The sequence below is a fragment of the Aotus nancymaae genome, unplaced genomic scaffold (assembly GCF_030222135.1).
Source record: "Aotus nancymaae isolate 86718 unplaced genomic scaffold, 86718_ANA_hifiasm-v0.15.2.pri h1tg000040l, whole genome shotgun sequence".
In the NCBI taxonomy this organism is placed as follows: domain Eukaryota; kingdom Metazoa; phylum Chordata; class Mammalia; order Primates; family Aotidae; genus Aotus; species Aotus nancymaae.
The window spans coordinates 49,880,271-49,900,075 of record NW_026988454.1 but is presented as its reverse complement, the minus strand read 5'-3'; the positions used below and the strand labels follow the sequence as shown (position 1 = coordinate 49,900,075).

General features: G+C 36.8%; 1 protein-coding gene and 1 pseudogene across 1 annotated transcript; one reads left to right on the top strand and one right to left on the bottom strand.

The window, feature by feature from the left end:
* The first annotated feature begins 552 nt into the window (after positions 1-552).
* Positions 553-16,363, top strand: LOC105722724 (nephrocan-like). The gene is made up of 3 exons (XM_012460399.2): positions 553-841; positions 4,863-5,764; positions 15,430-16,363. Exons 1-3 carry the CDS (start codon positions 653-655, stop codon positions 15,875-15,877), a joined length of 1,539 nt encoding a protein of 512 aa, XP_012315822.2. The 5' UTR covers positions 553-652; the 3' UTR covers positions 15,878-16,363.
* LOC110567425 (large ribosomal subunit protein uL30-like) lies at positions 9,322-10,064 on the bottom strand (annotated as a pseudogene).
* Positions 16,364-19,805: the final 3,442 nt, after the last annotated feature.

Genomic DNA, 19,805 nt, shown 5'->3' with positions numbered 1-19,805 from the left:
AATCGACCCATGTTGATGTTTTGTTCTCTAAGTCAGCAGTTTTTTGAGTGACAAAGATGTTTTCCAAATATTACATTTCAGTGAATCAAGTGATAAATGAGTAAGTTATCTGTGCCTCTACGTATCTTGCCATTGTACCGCCATTGTTTTATTTAGCAATAAAATGTTATTGAAACAGCAGTAACGAATAGAAAACCTTCTTATTTTCCCTTACTAGTTAATGTGAGAAGACAACACCTGCCTGTTTCAGTCCCACAAAAATGGTTTTAACATAGGGGCACAGAAAATTCAAAGGTTTTATGGCCCACTATAAAACAGCTCTTTGTCTTTTCCCGCTAATTCCCTAATGTCACATTTAAAAACAAGGAAACTACAGATGATAGAGGTGTTTGCAGATTAGCCTTCAAAGTCATAAATAACATAGAGTTTTGCTCACCTACAAATATTAAGGCAGCTTATCAATGTTTAAACCCCTTCCTCTTTGTAATGGTTGCTAACATTTTAACCCAGACAAATTGAGGATTTTTTTCTTTCCTGTCTTCTTACATTGACAGAGTACACATTCATAAGATTTTATTATCAGATTTCATGGTATAAAGAGTGAGACATCACCTAAACACCTACCTACACCTGAGAGCCCCTGTTTTGGAAGATGCATCTGATTTATGCTTTCTTTATTTTGCTCTCTCTTAGCGATGGTTTTAATCCTAACTGTCCTGGAAGATGTAACTGTGATTCTATGCAGTTGGTGCAATGCTACAGACTGACAGAGGTGCCATCAAATATTCCTTCCACCACCAAGAGGCTCTACATTAGCCACAGCAAAATTCAACATCTCCAGGTAACTATGTCATGTGGCACTCAAATTGTTGCAATCTTACTTTGTGAGACAGAGACAGTATGGGAGGCTAGTGTGGGGTTGTTACATTTATTTTAAATGATCATAATTTAAAAGTGCTAGCGATCAAAGTAAGGTAGTTGAACTAGCTACCTGCTTGCTCTGCACTATTGAGATGGGTATATACCTTTGGATGTTTAATTTTAGGAAAACAACAACAAAAAGAATCATTAACTGTAGATCAAAAACTATGTTGCTGCAAAGTAAAAATGACTCTTGCTTAACAAAAAGTATATTTCTACTTTATGTCCCCAGGATTAAGAATAAATCCTTTCAGAGGAAAATGTAGTTTTGTTTATTCCATAGATGGAAGATGATACTTAAAGCATCATCAGACTACCAAAGCGAACCCAGTATATCAGAAGAATTCATACAAACCCTACATATCAGTCAGGTGTCAGTGTTTTTGTGGAAACCTATACAGCAGAAGTAAATTTTTTTGTTTTGCCAAGTTACCTGCAGTTCTCATTGTATGTGCTTTTAATTATGAATTTTATTTTTATTCCCACTTATCCAGAGGGCACTGAAAAGAGTGCTATGGATTTGTCTGACTTATATAATATAAATGAACTTTTATTTTTGATCTCTGATATTTTGAAAATTATCAAGAGTTCTCATCCCAGATTCCCCTGCTAATTAGAGATGTGACTGTCTTAGGCTGGCTGTTAAAAAAATCTCTGGGCTGCACCTTTATGAAGTAAGAAGGCTAGATTAGATAGGTGATCCCAGGCCACTTCCATATGGAAAATTCTGTGGCTCTCTAATTTTCCTTTACTATTTCCTGCTTCTCCCTCAAAGATCCGAATTCTAAAAGAAATGCTTCTCTGTGAGCCAGGTGCAGAGAGGCAGCAGGTGAGTCTAACTTACCTTCAAACCGTGACACCATCCCTTTAATCTGGTTAAGAAGTGTTCGTATGGGTGTCCCATAAACACACAGAGTTTAAAATATGTGGAATAGTATTTAGATGCTGTCTCAATAAACACAGTTGTCTTGTCTCCATCTGTTTGCTTTCCTCTTCTAACCCTGTAGTGCCTAACACCAGATAGCAAGTCTGCCTCCATTAAGTGTAAACATTCAAGCAAGACACCTGGTTACAGGGTAAGCTGCTTAAATATTTGCTCAGAGGACTTGAGATGCCTATTGAGTGGAATGTCAACTAATCCTGGTAATGATTCGACACTGCTACTTTGTAGCCAATAAGATAAAATTATACCTCTTATCAAATTCAGTTATTGGATGAGTCAATTTGTTGTTGGTTTAGTTTTATTGAAGAGCAGCATTGCCACTTCCCTGACTTTAAGCCAGGTAATTATCTCTTGGAAGGACAGTTCACAACAGAACCATAATAAAAGACAGGATTATTTTGTTAAGGAAAATGAAAGTTTTTTTTTTTTTGATGAAAGTTCTGACCAATGATACTTGTTTTTTAAAAATACTTAGGTTTTAAGTGACCATATCTCACTTGCATTTGGTAAATACAGTGTATATTCTGTTTATTGGGTTTGAATTTACAGAATCTTTCAGTATCTTCCAAAACTTCAGTACAGTGTTGGGTTGCATACTCAATTTCTGCCATCCTCATTCTCAATGAATAGCTGGCCTCCCATTTTATTGACAAATGACAAGACTTGATCTCCGTCAGTTTCTGCTCACTGTTTACAAATTTGTCTCCATCTACTTCTGCAAACTCTTCTCCAGAGAGGACATGTCTCTCCTTGTACTCAAGACCCTTGATTCCATCCTTCTCACCTCTCCCTAGACCTTGCTCTCTCACTTTCTGCACCCCCATATATTCTGCTGCTTTTTCTTTACTAGCTGCTCTTTACCGTCCTTGGCCTCCAGAGTGCTGGGATTACAGGCTTGAGTTACCACACCTGGCCTAATTTATCTATGTTTTCTTTTGTCATTCATGCATTTGATGTCACATCTAAGCTAGCTTTACCAATCCAAGTTCATGAAAATCTAATGCCATATTTTATTCTAACAGTTTTAGCTTGTATATTTAGGTCTGTGATCCATTTTGAGTTATTTTTGTGTATGGCATAAGAAAGGAGTTCAGCTTTGTTCTTTTGTTCCCTCTGTCCTGTTCTGTTGCTATTCACTAACTCAGACTTCACTCTCAAGACATGATGAACTGCTTAGCTGTGTTGAATGGAAGACTTAATGAGCAACTGATTACATGTGATACCAAGACAGTGTGCTAGGTGACCCAAGTCACTTCTTTTTAGAGGAGTGTAGATTTGGTTCAATTCTTTGTGTCCACATATGCAAAAAATCATTAAGTTTACTTCACTATTGCCATTCAAATGGATATAAGCCAAAGTGATATATTTTCTTCAAAGGTAGAAGACAAATGAGAATGTAGTTATGGTACCAGTCAGTTAAAATGATTGTGCTTTACATCTTTTGTGGAAGAGGAGAAGCTTCTTCAAATTCTTCCTAAGAAATATATAAATAAGGATTATTACTTAATGGGAGGATTATGGATTATTTTATATTCTCTCCATATTTTACAGAATTTAAAGACTGTTTATAGAGAACAAATGTTGCTTTGATGATCAGGAAAAAATCCAACACATATCTCCCAGAATATAAGTACCTATAATAAATATATGATACAAAATTAACTCACCTTGAAGGTGTTAATCATGTATTTGTATTATAAAAGTGCTCAACTACATAATTAAGTCAAATATTTAAAACTGTGGATAGTAAGACACATGAAATTGTATATTGAAAATTCCAGCTTCATTGAATTCTAAGGCAGATTGAAAATTTTGCGAAGATTTATCAATCTGAAGGAAACCTGGAACAATTCCTTTTTCTGCTTAAACATAACCTTACTCCTAGCACTAAATAAAGATGATTACATCATCGACAAAAAGACCTGAGTGTTAAGCTGAGAGGTTAGCAGGCATGTAGAGAGAGGGGAACTTGCAAAACATGAAGGCAGTATATTAGATTTGGCAAATACCTAAATTCTAGGCGAAGAGTGGCATTAGGTCTGGGACATATGCATGAACGAACTCTTTGCTCTACAGAGATAGAGGGAGATAACATGTATACATTTGTTTCTTTTTTTTTTTCTTTTTTTTTTTTTTTTTGAGACGGAGTTTCGCTCGTTACCCAGGCTGGAGTGCAATGGCGCGATCTCGGCTCACCGCAACCTCCGCCTCCTGGGTTCAGGCAATTCTCCTGCCTCAGCCTCCTGAGTAGCTGGGATTACAGGCACGCACCACCATGCCCAGCTAATTTTTTGTATTAGTAGAGACGGGGTTTCACCATGTTGACCAGGATACATTTGTTTCTTTATGAATTTTTTTTCACTGGTGAAGTGAAAATTGGGCATAGGAAACAGGTAAGCTCATTTTCCAAAATACAATATAGTTGAAAGTGTTTCCAGTAAATGCATCCTAGTGAATGCGTAGGACATTTATGGTTTTTTTTTTAACTTTCAATGCTTTTTAAAAAGTGTGATTCATAATGTTAAACAATACAAAATGTACCTAGTGAAAATCCTTTGTAATCTTACCCTCTAGATTTAGAAACTGCTAATAATTTGGTGAAAGAGTTCCAGATTGTTTCAATTTATGGCTATTATAAGATGATACAACAAAGAACATCCTAGTGCATAAATCATTTTGCAATTTGTAAGTATCTCTGCCTAGAAGTGAATTTGCTGGGTCAGAGAATATGTAGTAAAAGTTGGCCAATATTATGTGTCTATCAATGATGTGTGAAAGTGCTTAGAATATTTTTCATACCTTACACTGATGTTATCAATCATAAACAAAAATAGTCAGGATCTGAGTTTCAGCCCTTTTCCAAGAGATAATTTAAAATAGAACCCAAAGAGAAATCTGAAGTATTATTAGTATTGTAATGATGGTGTGTATGATATTTTTTAAACAATATTAATTTATTGCTTTTTCTGCCCCTTCCCTGCCTCCACATTTTTTGTAGCTGTCTGATTTCAACCAAATGTTGGCTCTAGAAGATTTTATTCTGCTTGCCAGTGGAACAGAGCCAGTAGAAAATGACACCTTCAAAACTCTGGGTACTTTGAAGACCTTAGAACTCTGGAAAAATAAGTTAAGACAAGTCCCTAGTGCTCTCCCAGCCAGTCTTGAAGTGTTAATTCTAAATGATAACTCAATAAATGTCCTACATGGATCAGATTTTGAAGGACTGATGAAATTAAAAATCCTTGAACTTAAAAACAACCTGATCTCTTCCCTCTCTCCCAGCATGCTTTCCTCCCTTGTCAGTTTGCAAAGTTTGATGTTAGATGGCAACGATATGGAGGCTATAGCTGGACCCCAGTTACTTCCCCATCTGACACATATGAGCTTGGAGAATAATAAACTACATCTTATATCAGGTAGTTTCTTTACTTCTCTACAGTCTTTGCAGTTTCTCAGTTTCAGTGGTAACTTTCTGACTAAAATTCCTATCAATCTACCCAAATCCTTGCTGTCTTTAAAGATGGAAAGAAACCAGCTCAGAATGGTAAGGTTTCGAGACATGAAACACTTGGAGAATCTTTCCCATCTTTACCTATCAGAAAACTTACTGTCTTCCATCAATGGGGCACAGCAACTTACAAATTTAACTACTCTTGAGTTGTCCCAAAACCAGCTGCAAATGTTGCCCTTCAGACTGCCAGTAAAGCTACAAAAACTTGACTGTAGCAATAATCTGATTCAGAAAGTTACAGCACAAGACTTCCAGGACCTTCGAGACTTGAAACATTTGTTTCTGGACAACAACATTGTGAGTCTGTTCGAAGCTGGAGCCCTGCAGAGGTGTTCTCAGCTCTCCAACCTGGCCCTGGAGCGGAACCTGCTGTTGTCCATACCCCTAAGGTGAGTGTTTTAATTTATTGTAGCTATCATAATAGTTTTCTGAAGCTTGGGATAATTGAGCACATCATCTAAGCAAGAAAATTAGAGCAAAAGTGAATTATCTGACCAAGCCTACACAAGGATTTAGGGATAGAAGTTTCAAACAGAGGTGTGGAAACTCCAGCACTCAAACTAAATACTGCACTAACTTTATCTTGCCTCTGGGACAAGACACCAACAGATGAGATGTATATTTGCAAACATAATATAAAGATACTGTAAAGAATGTGTCTCAGTTTCTAAGTACTGTATATGGCCTGGATAATCAACAGTCAGTAGGCCTGAGCTTAGCCACTAGCAAAGCAAGGACACCAGGAAAGAATGAGGGGGGTAAATATAGTAAGATATTGATATTCTAAAATGTATTGAAGTAGAAGTTATTAGGGAAAAATTAAAACATTACAATGTAATATTGCATTTATTTTGAATTACTTGTTGGGGAGCCTCATATTCTTTTCAGTGCTGTGATCTTTAAAGGGCTTAAGCTGGCTTTGCTTATTTCTCTGTGTATCTGTTTGAATGAGTGAGTGAGTCCACCAGGTTTGTCTTACCTTGTGGTTTTGGTTATCTCTTCAGTTTCTCTCTCTCTCTCTTTCTTCTCTCTCTCTCTCTTTCACACACACACACACACACACACACACCCTCACACTTGGACAGTTTCTCTTCCCAAATATCCCTCCCTCTATATCCAACCTGCTGCACCTGTTCCCCCTACTCCTCATAATTTATAACTTACGCAATATGTGTTTATATTAATTGATCCTATTTCTTTCTTTTTTTTTTTTTTTTGAGATGGAGTTTCGCTCTTGTTACCCAGGCTGGAGTACAATGGCGCGATCTCAGCTCACTGCAACCGCCTCCTCCTGGGTTCAGGCAATTCTCCTGCCTTAGCCTCCTGAGTAGCTGGGATTACAGGCACGCGCCACCATGCCCAGCTAATTTTTTGTATTTTTAGTAGAGACGGGGTTTCACCATGTTGACCAGGATGATCTCGATCTCTTGACCTCGTGATCCACCTGCCTCGGCCTCCCAAAGTGTTGGGATTACAGGCGTGAGCCACCGCGCCCGGCCCCTGATCCTATTTCTTTAAACTTTATTTCATGTTCTACATTTTAAAGTAGATAAATCATAAAAATGTAGGATGAAACACTGTTATTCTCTTTAAAATGATACTATGTTTGTCTATCAGTGGATTCTTTTTGTTCTTTCAGCGCTTTATTGAAAAAATAAAAGGCTTCTTGCCCTGGCTATTAGCATTATCAAATTTCTCATAATGAATATACCAACTTCTGGTTTCTGTAGAATCCTAAGGTACTCTATTTACCTAATTTTATTGTGTTTTATAATATATATATATATATATATTTAAGGCAGGGTCTCACTCTGTCACCAATGCTGAAGGGCAGTGGGGTAATGATGGCTCACAGCAGCCTCAACCTCTTAAGCTAAAGCAATTCTCTCCCTTCAGCCTCCTGAGTAGTTGAGACTACAGGCGTGCACCATATCTTGCTAATTAAACATTTTTTTTTTAAGAGATGAGGTCTCACTACATTGCCCAGGCTGGTTTCAAACTCCTAGAAGAAATTGATCCTCCCACCTCAGCCTCTCAAACTACTGCCATTATAGGCATGAGCCACTAATTATTGTAGGCCCAGCCTATACTAATTTTTTATCAGTAAAAAGGGGAAAATGATCTTTGTTATGTAGAGATATTCTTTTTTCTAATTGAAAAGGGGATTTTAAAAAATTATATAGTATGGTAACTGTACTCAATGTAAAACATCAAAAAGTGATGTTTCCAAGAGAATTCAGTATTTCAAAATACATATTGAAGGTGATTTCAAAGTAATTAATTTCTTTGACTGCATAAGCATGTATATACAACTACTTTAATCAATATGTTTTGAGCACTTATTTGCCAGGTATTTTACCAGATACTTGAGAGACATCAATGCAATAAAAGAGATAAAACTTCCTGTTTTATACAGTTTAAAATCTAGCAGGGGAAGATTGACAACAAACATATTACATAAGTAAAATATATAATACTCAGACTGTATTGGGTATTGTGGCTTACAACAAAAAAGGACATGATTACCAGGTTCAAGAGTGTAGTGGGTGAGGTGGCTGGTTGCAGTTTTAAATAGGGTAAGCACGGTAACCCTCATGAAAATATAACCTTTGAGCAAAGACTGGAAGAAGATGAGAGATCTAGCTTTGAAGTTGTTTGGGAGAAAACATTTTCTAGACAGAAGAACAGCCAATTCAAAGGCCGTAAGGCAAAAACACACTTGCAGTGTCTCAAGACTCTAATACTTATTATTTAAATAACTTCTTGACTATGTTACAAGCGTTATTTTTTATTACTGACTGCCCGACTCCAAGGAAAAAAATAGTGTATAAAATAAAAACTCATACAACAGTTTAGACAGTAACTATATCATGTAAAATATATGACAGCAGACTATGACAGCCTTGGGAAATATGGTGAACTTGGTAGGTTTTTCTATTCAAGTGACTTTTAGAAAGCATTTTGTTGAGTAATCCTGCTAAGTTTAATGAGTGGAAAAAATAACTTAATTATTTACTCTTGCCAGAGTATTTGTGTTTTAATAAGTGATTACAGAAAGCACAATGTTTTACCCAAATGGAATGGAATTGCAAACCTGTGCTAGCCATAGTTCTCAAATCTGGCTTCACATTAGAATTATCTGGAGGAATATTTTTAAAACACATACTCATACCTAGGCCTCACTTCAAAGCAATTAAATCAGATGCCCCTGGACCCAGGCATCATGACTTTTGAAAAGCTCCCAGATGAATTTAATGTGCAGCTAGGGTCAAGAACTACTGTGCAAGGACAATGGGGCCAGTAACATGAGGTGGGAATGGGCTTTTCCTGTGAGGCTTAAATTAAGCAACACAACTGTCTGCTGTATCAAAGTACTTGGCTAGCTGTGATAGCAAAGTTCTTGTGACTTTGAAATACCCCTATCAACACTGCCTCCATTCCTCAGCCCTTTTTTGTTTTGATTGACAAGTGGGAAAGACCCAGAAGGTTTCTCTGTAGTTTTCCTCTCATTAAAAGTTAAAACATGCTTGGGCACAGTAACTCATGCCTGTAATCTCAGCACTTTGGGAGGCTGAGCCAGGCAGATCACTTGTGTCCAGGAGTTCAAGACCAGCCTAGGCAATATAATGAGACCCCATCTCTACAAAAATTTTCTAAAAATTAAGTTAGGTGTGGTGGTGCATGCCTGTGGTCGCAGCTACTCAGGAGGCTGAGGTAGGCTGCACTGGGCCATGATTGTGCCTCTGCACTCCAGCCTGGGTGACACAGCAAGACCCTGTCTCAAAAAAAGTTAAAACTTGAAACATAATAATATCTATTCCTTATATTTTAATTTTAAAAATTCTTTATTTATGGTCTTTACACATTATAACTTTTTTTTTTTTTCAATTGAGAGCAGGTACTGTTTATTAACTGACCAGCTTAGAAAAATAATCAGGGAGACACCTTAGTTCATTCTAACAAGCCTGTTGATCTGATCCTCCCTGTTGCCTGCATCTCCACCTTTTACAAAATGGGTGGTCTTTTTCTTCATTCCGCCCCGTGGGGAAGATAATTTAAAGGGCCACAGGAAGTTATTTGCTTCTTTGAAGCATTTTCCAACAGTATAGATCTCATCAATCAGATCCTCCATGCAGATGATGCCATATTTTCCAAGAGATCGAGCAATCAGAGCGTTATCTGTCAAAGCAATTCGCTTCTTTTTGATTTTGCCATAACCATGTTTGTAGATTAGTTCATTTACTGACTTCAGATTTGGGTACCCCCATGCAATATATGGCTCTACAATCCTCAGCATGTTAATTGAAGCCTTGTTGAGCTTCACAAAGGTTCCATTGAAGATTTGACGAAGGCGAAGAAGCTGCAACACCTTTCGGACCTTTGGGCTCACACCATTGATACCTCTGATCCTGATGACAAACTCCAGTTTGGGTTCTGCAGGTACATAGAAGTTGCCAGCTTTCCTTGCCATCCTCGCCATTTGAATTTCAGTTCTGTACATCTGCCTATATTCCTTGTGATAATGCTTTGCTTTTTCATAGATAAGCTTCCTCCTTGCCTTTCGAAGCATCTTTTGGGCAAACTTCTTTCTCAGGCACTTGATCTTCAGCTCTGCGAAATTCCTTCGCTTTTTCTTAAGGGTTCCGGCACAGCAGGAACCTTCTTCTTCTTCTCTTGTACACCCTCCATGGTTCCAGCCGGAAAAAAGAGGAAGACATTACAACTTTTAAAAAGTTGCATGCTTCTTCTTCATATATGAAATCTATACTATGCAATTCAGTTTTCTACAAGTAAGCTATTAACACAGGCAATCTGCTTCTATCACCAGTGATATTTTGGCACATCTCGTCTTTTGCCTACCATCCTCCATTCTACATTTCATCAAGAAAATAATAGTATATGGTTTTAGGTGCACATATATTCAAAGACCTACTACATTTGCCTCATTACACTACTTGAGATAGAAAATAAGACCTAACATTTATTAAGTACTTATTAAAATCAGCAGCGAACTTAGATACATAAAATAATTCTGTCAAGGTATGTACACTGGTTTACCTAATAATTCACAGACTAGGGCATTATGGCTTAGAGGTATTCAGAAACTTGGTCAACATCATAGTCAGAATTTAAACACAATAGTCTAAATCCAGAGCCAGGAAATTTTAGCCACTGCATAATCCTGCCTCTGAAATTTACTGTCAGTAAAATAATACAATACTTCGAATGCCCAGGAATTGAGGAACTGGACCTCAGTTGTTTCTACTTCAGATTTCATCCATTTGCAGGTTAGTGAATAAATATAAATTAGATTATCTCTTTTTTATCCACTCTTCAGATTACTGAAATCTAGAATAGCTTCTTACAACCTAATGCAGATAGCATTTTATCTTATATCCAAGTGCTATCTATCTACTGGCAAAATGGGCTATGCCCCTTTTTCATCCAAAAAGCAATAGCTACCCAAAGAACATGATAACATTTCTAGAAAACTGTTAATTTTAAAATCAGGGCTACTTTAAAATATAAATCAGACTTATAAATTATATCAAAGCAGTAAGTGACTGTCAGAAAGTCACAAAACCAGGATAAATAGTGATTTCTCTTGCAATGTCATTTTGGTGATGACTTTCATACAAACAAGAAAAAAAAAGTCAAGCCTAAGAACAGGCACAATTTTGGGATACACATCCAAGAACTGAATAATTGTATTTGTTTCATAGAAAACTTGGCTAGCTCATTTTCATTATCTAATGTTGGTTATAGGACTTCTGTGTACTGAATGCTTCATCTGTAGGATGGAAAATTAGAATCTCTAAGAAGCAAAATGACTTACCTAAAACCACGTAGTGGTAAATAGAATGGCTTAAGTTAGAACACAAGTCTTAATACATTGATACTTTTTGACTCCTGTTTACTCTAGCACATCTTTTCTGGTTAGGCTTCATTGTCCTGCAATGGGATTGAAGTGTTGCTTACTACTACACAATCCAACAAGTCTATTTTTTCCTTGGCCGGGGGAAACCTATACATAAGAAATTTTCTGTATACCATTTAGATATGCTGGTGTGTGCACAAAATTATATTTTCTTGGAGATTAACTTTGAATTTAATTTAATTATCAAACTGTTAGAATGTATAATGTGATTTTCCCTGGTAAATTAATCTACTTTTTTAGGAAAAATTTATTCTATCTAAGGAGAAGACACTTTAAATGATTTTTACCCAAAAAGTACAAATACTTACATATACATACTACTGTATAGTCTAGGATATGATTACAAATATAAAATGACAAATTTAATTTAGTTTAAAAAAGAAAACTCCAAAGGCAAAATTTAGGCCAAGCACCAAAAACCCAAAATACTACCTTTTGGAATAAAATTCATGTAATAATAATGCTATAACAAGCGAAAGATAGTATTATCATAGAATATTGCTAAACTTACTTGTTTTCTCTTTTTGATGTAACAGTCATATAACCGGGACTGCCACAATAAACTACACTGAATATTAAAATTCATGAATATATATCCAGTGTATTCACATTGTATAAAAATAACATTCAGGTGGTATTTCAATTTGAAGGCCTTTTTTTCCCTATTAAACTTTCAGACATTTTGTATTTCATAAAAAGGAAAGCACTTACTACAAAGTTTCTGTATAGGAAAAAGATCTTCAGGTTCACCATTGTGATTATTTTCTACTTTTTAATCAATAGGCATGAGCATGACATTTTCAAATTGGTATTCACAGTTTTAAAAAACCTTTTATTTTCTTTCTGATTATAAAGCAATAGATGTTCAAGGTTGAAAATTTAATATGCTGAAAAATTAAAAATCATTCAGAATTGTTCAACCAGAGCCTTTATCTAGATATAAGCACATAATTTGTTTTTACATATTTGGGATCATTCAACTTTACATTCTACTTTTTCCACTTAACATAATTTTTTTTTCTTTCCCTCTTCCCCTTTTCTGTGTTTTTCCAAGTATCACTATGGACCTATAGATTTTAATTTATTTGGTATGTTTTGATCATTTACAGTTGCTAGTCTCTTTTGGTGCCCAAATTGTCATTGTCACAAATTTGGCTAGTGGGAGCCCTTCCAAGCTAGTTCCTCTGTTCATGAGACATGACTCCATTAATCTTTTTTTTTAGTTGTAATAAAATACACATAACATAAAATTTATCATGTTTAAGTTTACATTTCAGTGGTATTAAGTATGGTCACATTCTTGTGCAACCAACGTACAGAAGTTTTCATATTACAAAACTACAACTCTATACCTATTAAAAAACTTCCCATTTTCCCCTTCTCCCAGCCCCTGACAACCACCATTCTACTTTCTAACTTTTGGTTTCTATGAATGTGACTATTCTAGATATTTCACTTAAGTGGAATCATACAGTATTTGTCTTTGTGACTGGCTTATTTCATGTAGCATAATATCCTCAAGGTTTACGTATGCTATAGCATGTGTCAGAATTTCCTTCCTTTCTAAGGGTGAATAATACTCCATTGTATGTATATACCACATTTTGTTTATTTATTTGTCTGTAAATGGACACTTGAGTTGCTTATACCTTTTGGCTATTGTGAACAATGCTGCTATGAACATGGAGGTACAAATATCTCGAGACCCTGTTTTAATGTCTTTTGGGTAATAGCCAGAAGTGGAATTGCTGAACTACATGCTAATTCTATTTTTAATTTTTTGAAGTACCCCCTTACTTTTCACAGCAGCTGCACCATTTTATATTCCCACCAACAGTGCAAAAGGCTTCCAATTTCTCCACATCCTTGCCAATACTTTTTATTTCCTGTTATTTTGATAGTAGCCATCCTAATGGGTGTCCCATTAATCCTTGAACATTTTATCACATTCTGGCTGAGAAATTCTATGGTTTTTTCCCCTAAACATAGAATCAGTCATTTCTCCAAGAAGCTCTGGTTGTTTAAAGATTGGAATTCAGCAGCTGAGGTCTGTGTGCTTGGTGTGCTCATGGCATTGGGGTAGCATTGCTACTAGAATATAATATTGTTTCTAGGCCCTTTCAGTAAACAAGAGCCAGAAAATATATTTTTTAAAATTATGAGTTCACATTGACATTTTCAATTCATATTTAACATCAGAGAGGGTTTTATTTTATTTTATATTTTTATCTTTTCTCTTACAATGAAAGTATTGTTTCCTAGTAACATGAATATATTTATTTGTTTTGCTATATAATATTCATAAAAAATTTCAAAATTTCATTATTAATGTTAGTGTTAACAATAATCATACTAAGAGAAATTTCGAGATATTTTTGTCCTTAGAATCTAAGGTTTAAATATATCCACTAAGAATGTTGTATCAGAGTGCTTTTTCTTTTCTCCATATGACTATATTACAAATATAAACATTTGATTAATTAATTAGATTTGCTTGTTCCTGTTTGTGTTCAGTTTTAGGGCTTGATTTTGTTTTTCTTTTTGTGAACATGTAAAACATTAACATGGTTGAAAAGTTAAAATCACATGGAACCAAACACTCCCTATATGGAGCCATTTTTATTCACTTCTGATTTATCATTCTCCCTCAGTTGCCCCGAATAAGTAAACATGTATACATAATTCCTATTTCCCCTTTTCTTACACAAAAACTAGTGTACTATGTATACTGCTCTGCTTCTTGCTTTTTTTATCTCTTTAACAGTGTTTTCTGGAAATCACTTCATGGTAATTCATAGAAACCAGCCTCTTTTTTTATTATTTTATTTTATTTTTTAAAAGGATGCATGGTAGTTCTTTATTAACGTACTGGGTTGCTTCCAATCTTTTGCTGTTATAAATAATATCATAATAAATGCCACATATACTGTTTATATGTGAAAGGTCATATCTTCAGGGTGTATTCCTAGAAGTGAGATTGCTGGTCTAAAGGATAAATATGTGTATTTTTTTTGTTAGGTTTTGCTAAATTTTTCTCCATAGGGCTGTGCCATTTTAGAACCCACTATCAATATATGAGAATATCTGTTTCTTCACGGCTTTGTTCACAGACTAGATTGTTAAGGCTTAGAATTTTTACCAATCTGATAAGTGTTAAGTAGCATCTCTGTGTAGCTTTAATCTTAATTTCTCTGTTCTGCGTAAAGTTGAAAACTTGAGGGCACTTTGCTTTGCTTTTTATGTGAACTTCCATCTATGCTTTTTTGCCCATTTTTCTGTTTTATTTTATAATCTCTCTTTTTCTCAATTTTAAGGGCTTTTTATATATTAAGGAGATTAATCCTTTGTCTGATATAAGGTGCAGACACTGTACTTACCCCCAGTTTATCATTTGTCTTTTGACTTTGCTTGTCTTTTGCTATACACAATTTCTTTTAAAATTCTTTTTAATGTTGTTGCTTTATCAAGTTTTTATAGCTTCTAGATTTTTTAGTCATAGTTAGAAAAACTTTTTTTCATATAATTATTTAAAAACGTCAGGCCAGGCGCAGTGACTCACATCTGTAATCCCAGCACTTTGGGAGGCTGAGGTTGGTGGATCGCTTGAGCCCAGGAGTTCCAGACTAGCCTGGGCAACATGATGAAACCCTGTCTCTACCAAAACATTGCATTAGTTCTTCATTTGCCTTTTATATTCCTAAAGAACAAGACTTTTTCATACTTTTGACACTTTCATTCCTTCTGTAAATTATTGATTAATGGCCTTTGCCACCTTAGAAATTGGGAACTTAGTGTTTTTCTTATCACTTTGCTTGAGAGATCTCATTTCACAAGAAAAAAACTAAAGATTTTTATAAGTAAGAGCCAGAAAAATCAGAGGGTTAGAACATAAGATATATGAGAAAAAGTTAAAGATCCATGGAATGAGACTGAGATTTGTGCTTATAATTAATTTTCTCAAATAAGCTTGTTTCCTAGCTTGAGAAGAGGGAAAAGCAGTGTGAAAAGCAGTGTGAAACGCTGTGTGAAAAGCAGTGTTGCTCAGTTTCTGTTACCCTAGCAGTTGTGGAATGATGGACATGGCCTCCTCTCACATCCTGTTTCCATGCTTTGCAGGCTCCCAGGGACCTTAGCTAGGCTGGACCTAAAAGGCAATGCCATCCGGGATATTTCTGAAAGGGAGGTCAGGGACCTCAAGCAGCTTCACGTTCTAAACCTGAGGAACAACAAAATCTCTGCCTTAGACCTGAAAGCCTTAGAGAGTCTGCCTCGCCTCAGGCACCTGTACCTGGATGGAAATCCCTGGAATTGCACCTGCAGTCGCCTAAAAGCAAGAGAAGTCTTGATGGCCAAGGGCACAGATGTAAGGGGAGGACAATGTGCAGCACCAGCTGAACAGCAAGGGGAGAGCTGGATGTCTTCCAAGAAGATCATGAGGCAATGTGAGCATCACTTATATCTGACTGAGAAAAGCAAAGAGACCAAAAAGAAATCAAAACCTGAAGACCCCTCCAGCATCAGCATCAACATGGATGATGATGATTATGACTATGAAATAGACTAAGTATGAACTTTGTTCACAATTTGGAAAGTGTTTTTTAATGTTCAATCTCTTAAGTAGAAATGTGCTATACACTTAGATATACAAGACTCTCTTTTGTAGTGGTTCTTATTTTTTTTTAAGAATGTTTTAAGAATGAGTGTTGAGATGAGATGGGGGAAGAAAGCAGAAAAGAACAATGGTAAGAAGATGTAAGATTCCTTCCATTTTAAAAGTAATTTGTGTGGCTGGCAAGATGGCTGAATAGGAACAGATACAGTCTGTAGCTCCCAGTGATATCAACGCAGAAGGGTGATGATTTCTACATTTCCAACTGATGTACTTGGCTCATCTCATTGCGACTGGTTAGGCAGAGGGTGTAGCCCCTGGAAGGCAACCCAAACCAGGGTGGGGCATCACCTCACCTGGAAAGCACAAGGAGTCAGGGAACTCCCTCCTCCAGCCAAGGGAAGCTGTGAGGGACTGTGCCATGAGGGATGGTGCATAGCAGCCCAGATACTATGCTTTTCCCATGGTCTTCGCAACTCTCAGACCAGGAGATTCCCTCAGGTGTCTACACCACCAGGACCCTGGGTTTCAAGCAAAACCTGGGCGACCATTTGGGGAGAAACTGAGCTAGCTGATGAAGTTTTTTTTTTTCATACCCCAGTAGCACTTGGAATGCCAGTGAGACAGAACAGTTCAATCCCCTGGAAAGGGGCCTGAAGCCAGGGAGCCAAGTATTCTAGCTCAGTGGATCCCACCCTTATGGAGCCCAGCAAGCTAAGATCCACTGGCTTGAAATTCTCACTGACAGCACAGCAGTCTGAAGTCAACCTTGGACTCTAGAGCTTGTTGAGGGAAGGGGCGTCCACCATTATTGAGGCTTGAGTAGGCGATTTTCCCCTCACAGTATAAACAAAGCCACTGGGAAATTCAAACTGGGTGGAGCCCACTGGTGCACCACAAAGTCACTGTAGCCAGGCTGCCTCTCCAGGTTCCTACTTTCTGGGTCAACATATGCAAATCAATAAACGTAATCCATCACATAAACAGAACCAATGAAAAAAACCACATGATTGTCTTGACAGATGCAGAAAAAGCCTTCAATAAAATTCAGCACCACTTCATGCTAAAAACTCTCAATAAACTAGGTATTGATGGAATGTATCTCAAAATAATCAGAGCTATTTATGACAAACCCACAGCCAATATCATACTAAATGGACAAAAGTTGGAAGCATTCCCTTTGAAAACCAGCACAAGTCAAGGATGCTCTATATTACCACTCCTATTCAACATATTATTGGAAGTTTGCCCAGGGCAATCAGGCAAGAGAAAGAAATAAATGTATTCAAATAGGAAAAGAGGAAGTCAAATTTTCTTTGTTTGCAAATGGCATGATTGTGTATTTAGAAAACCCCATTGTCTCAGCCCAAAATCTCCTTAAGCTGATAAGCAACTTCAGCAAAGTCTCAGGATACAAAATGAATATGCAAAAATCACAAACATTCCTATACACTAATAATAGACAGAGAGCCAAATCGTGAGTGAACTCCCATTCACAATTGCTACAAAGAGAATAAAATACCTAGGAATACAACTTACGAGGGACATGAGGACCTCTTCAAGGAGAATCACAAACCACTGTTCACTGAAATAAGAGAAGAGATAAACAAATGGAAAAACATTCCATGCTCATGGATAGGAAGAAGCAATATGAAAATGGCAATATTGCCCAAAGTAATTTATAGGTTCAATGCTATCTCCATCAAGCTATCAAGCTACCATTGACTTTCTTCACAGAATTAGAAATAAAAACTACTTTAAATTTCATATGGAACCAAAAAAGAGCCTGCATAGCCAAGACAATCCTAAACAAAAAGAGCAAAACTGGAGGCAGTATAGTTTGAAGCCAGGCATCACACCACCTGGCTTCAAACTATACTGCAAGGCTACAGTAACAAAAACAATATAGTACTGGCATCAAACCATATGTATACACCAATGAAGAGCAGAGGCCTCAGAAATAACACCCACACATCTAAAATCATCTGATCTTTGAGAAACCCAACGAAATAAGCAATGGAGAAAGGATTCCCTATTTTATAAATGATGTTGGGAAAACTGGCTAGCCATATGCAGAAAACACCCTGTACACCTTCCTTACAGCTTATACAAAAATTAACTCAAGGTGGATTAAATACTCAAACATAAGACCTAAAACCATAAAAAAAAAAAAAAAACCCTAGAAGAAAATCTAGGCAATAACATTTAGAATAGGCATGAGCAAAGCCTTCATGGTTAAAACACAAAAGCAATGGCAACAAAAGCCAAAGTAGACAAGTGGAATCTAAATAAGCTAAAGAGCTTTCTGCACAGCAAAAGAAACTGTCATCAGAGTGAACAGGCAACTTACAAAATGGAGAAAATTTATTGTAACCTATCCATCTGACAAGGGGCTAATATCCAGAATCTACAAGGAACTTAAACAAATTTACAAGAAAAAACCAACTCCATCAAAAAGTGGGCAAAGCATATGAACAGACACTTCTCAAAAGAAGATATTTATGCAGCCAACAAACATATGAAAAAAAGCTCATCATTACTAGTCATTAGAGAAATGCAAATCAAAACCACAGTGATACACTGTCTCAGGCCAGTTAGAATCGTGATCATTAAAAAGTGAGGAAACAACAGATGCTGGAGAGTATCTGAAGAAATAGGAATGCTATTACACTGTTGGTGGGAGTGTAAATTAGTTCAACCATTATGGAAGACAATGTGGCAATTCCTCAAGGATCTAGAACCAGAAATATCATTTGACCCAGCAATTGTTACTGAGTATGTACTCAAAGGATTATAAATCATTCTACTATAAAGACACATGCACATGTATGTTTGTTGCAGCACTGTTCACAATAGCAAAGACTTGGAACCAATTCAAATGTCCATCAATGATAGACTGGATAAAGAAAATGTGGCACATATACACCATGGAATACTATGTAGCCATAAAAACGGATGAGTTCATGTCCTTTGCAGGGACATGGATGAAGCTAGAAATCATCATTTTCAGCAAACTGAAACAGAAAACCAAACATTGCATGTTCTCACTCATAAATGGGTGTTGAACAATGAGAACACATGGACACAGGGAGGGGAACATCACATACCAGGGCGTGTTGGAGGATGGAGAGCTAGGGGAGGGATAGGATTAGGAGAAATACCTAATGTAGGTGAGGGGTTGCTGTGTGCAGCAAACCACCATGGTACATGTATAACTATGTAACAATGCTGCGCATTGTGCATATGTATTTCAGAACTTTAAGTATAACAAAAAATAAATAAAAATAAATTATGAGAAAAAGAGAAGAAAAGAGTGATTTGTGCTTTTTAGTGAAACCTAGGTTTAGTTGAGAATTCTCTAAAGGAATAATACTAACAGGATATATGTATATATGAAAGGGAGTTTATTAAGGAGAATTGACTTGCAGGATCACAAGGTGAAGTTCCACGACAGGCTGTATGCAAGCCGAGGAGCAAGGAAGCCAGTCTGAGTCGCAAAACTGCAAAAGTAGGGAAACCAACAGTGCAGCCTTCAGTCTGTGGCCAAAGACCTGAGAGCCCCTGGCAAACCACTAGTTTAAGTACAAGAGTCCAAAAGCCAAAGAGCCTGGGGTTCTGATGTTCAAGGGCGGGGAGTGTCCAGCACAGGAGAGAGATGAAGGCCAGAAGACTCAGCAGGTCTGCACTTTTCACTTTCCTCTGCCAGCTTTTTCCTAGCCATGCTGACCGCTAATTAGATGGTGCCCACCCAGACTGAAGGTGGGTCTGCCTCTCCCAGTTCACTGACTCAAATGTTAATTTCCTTTGGCAACACCCTCATAGATACACCCAGAAACAATACTTTGCATCCTTCAATCAAGTTGACACTTATTAACCATCACAC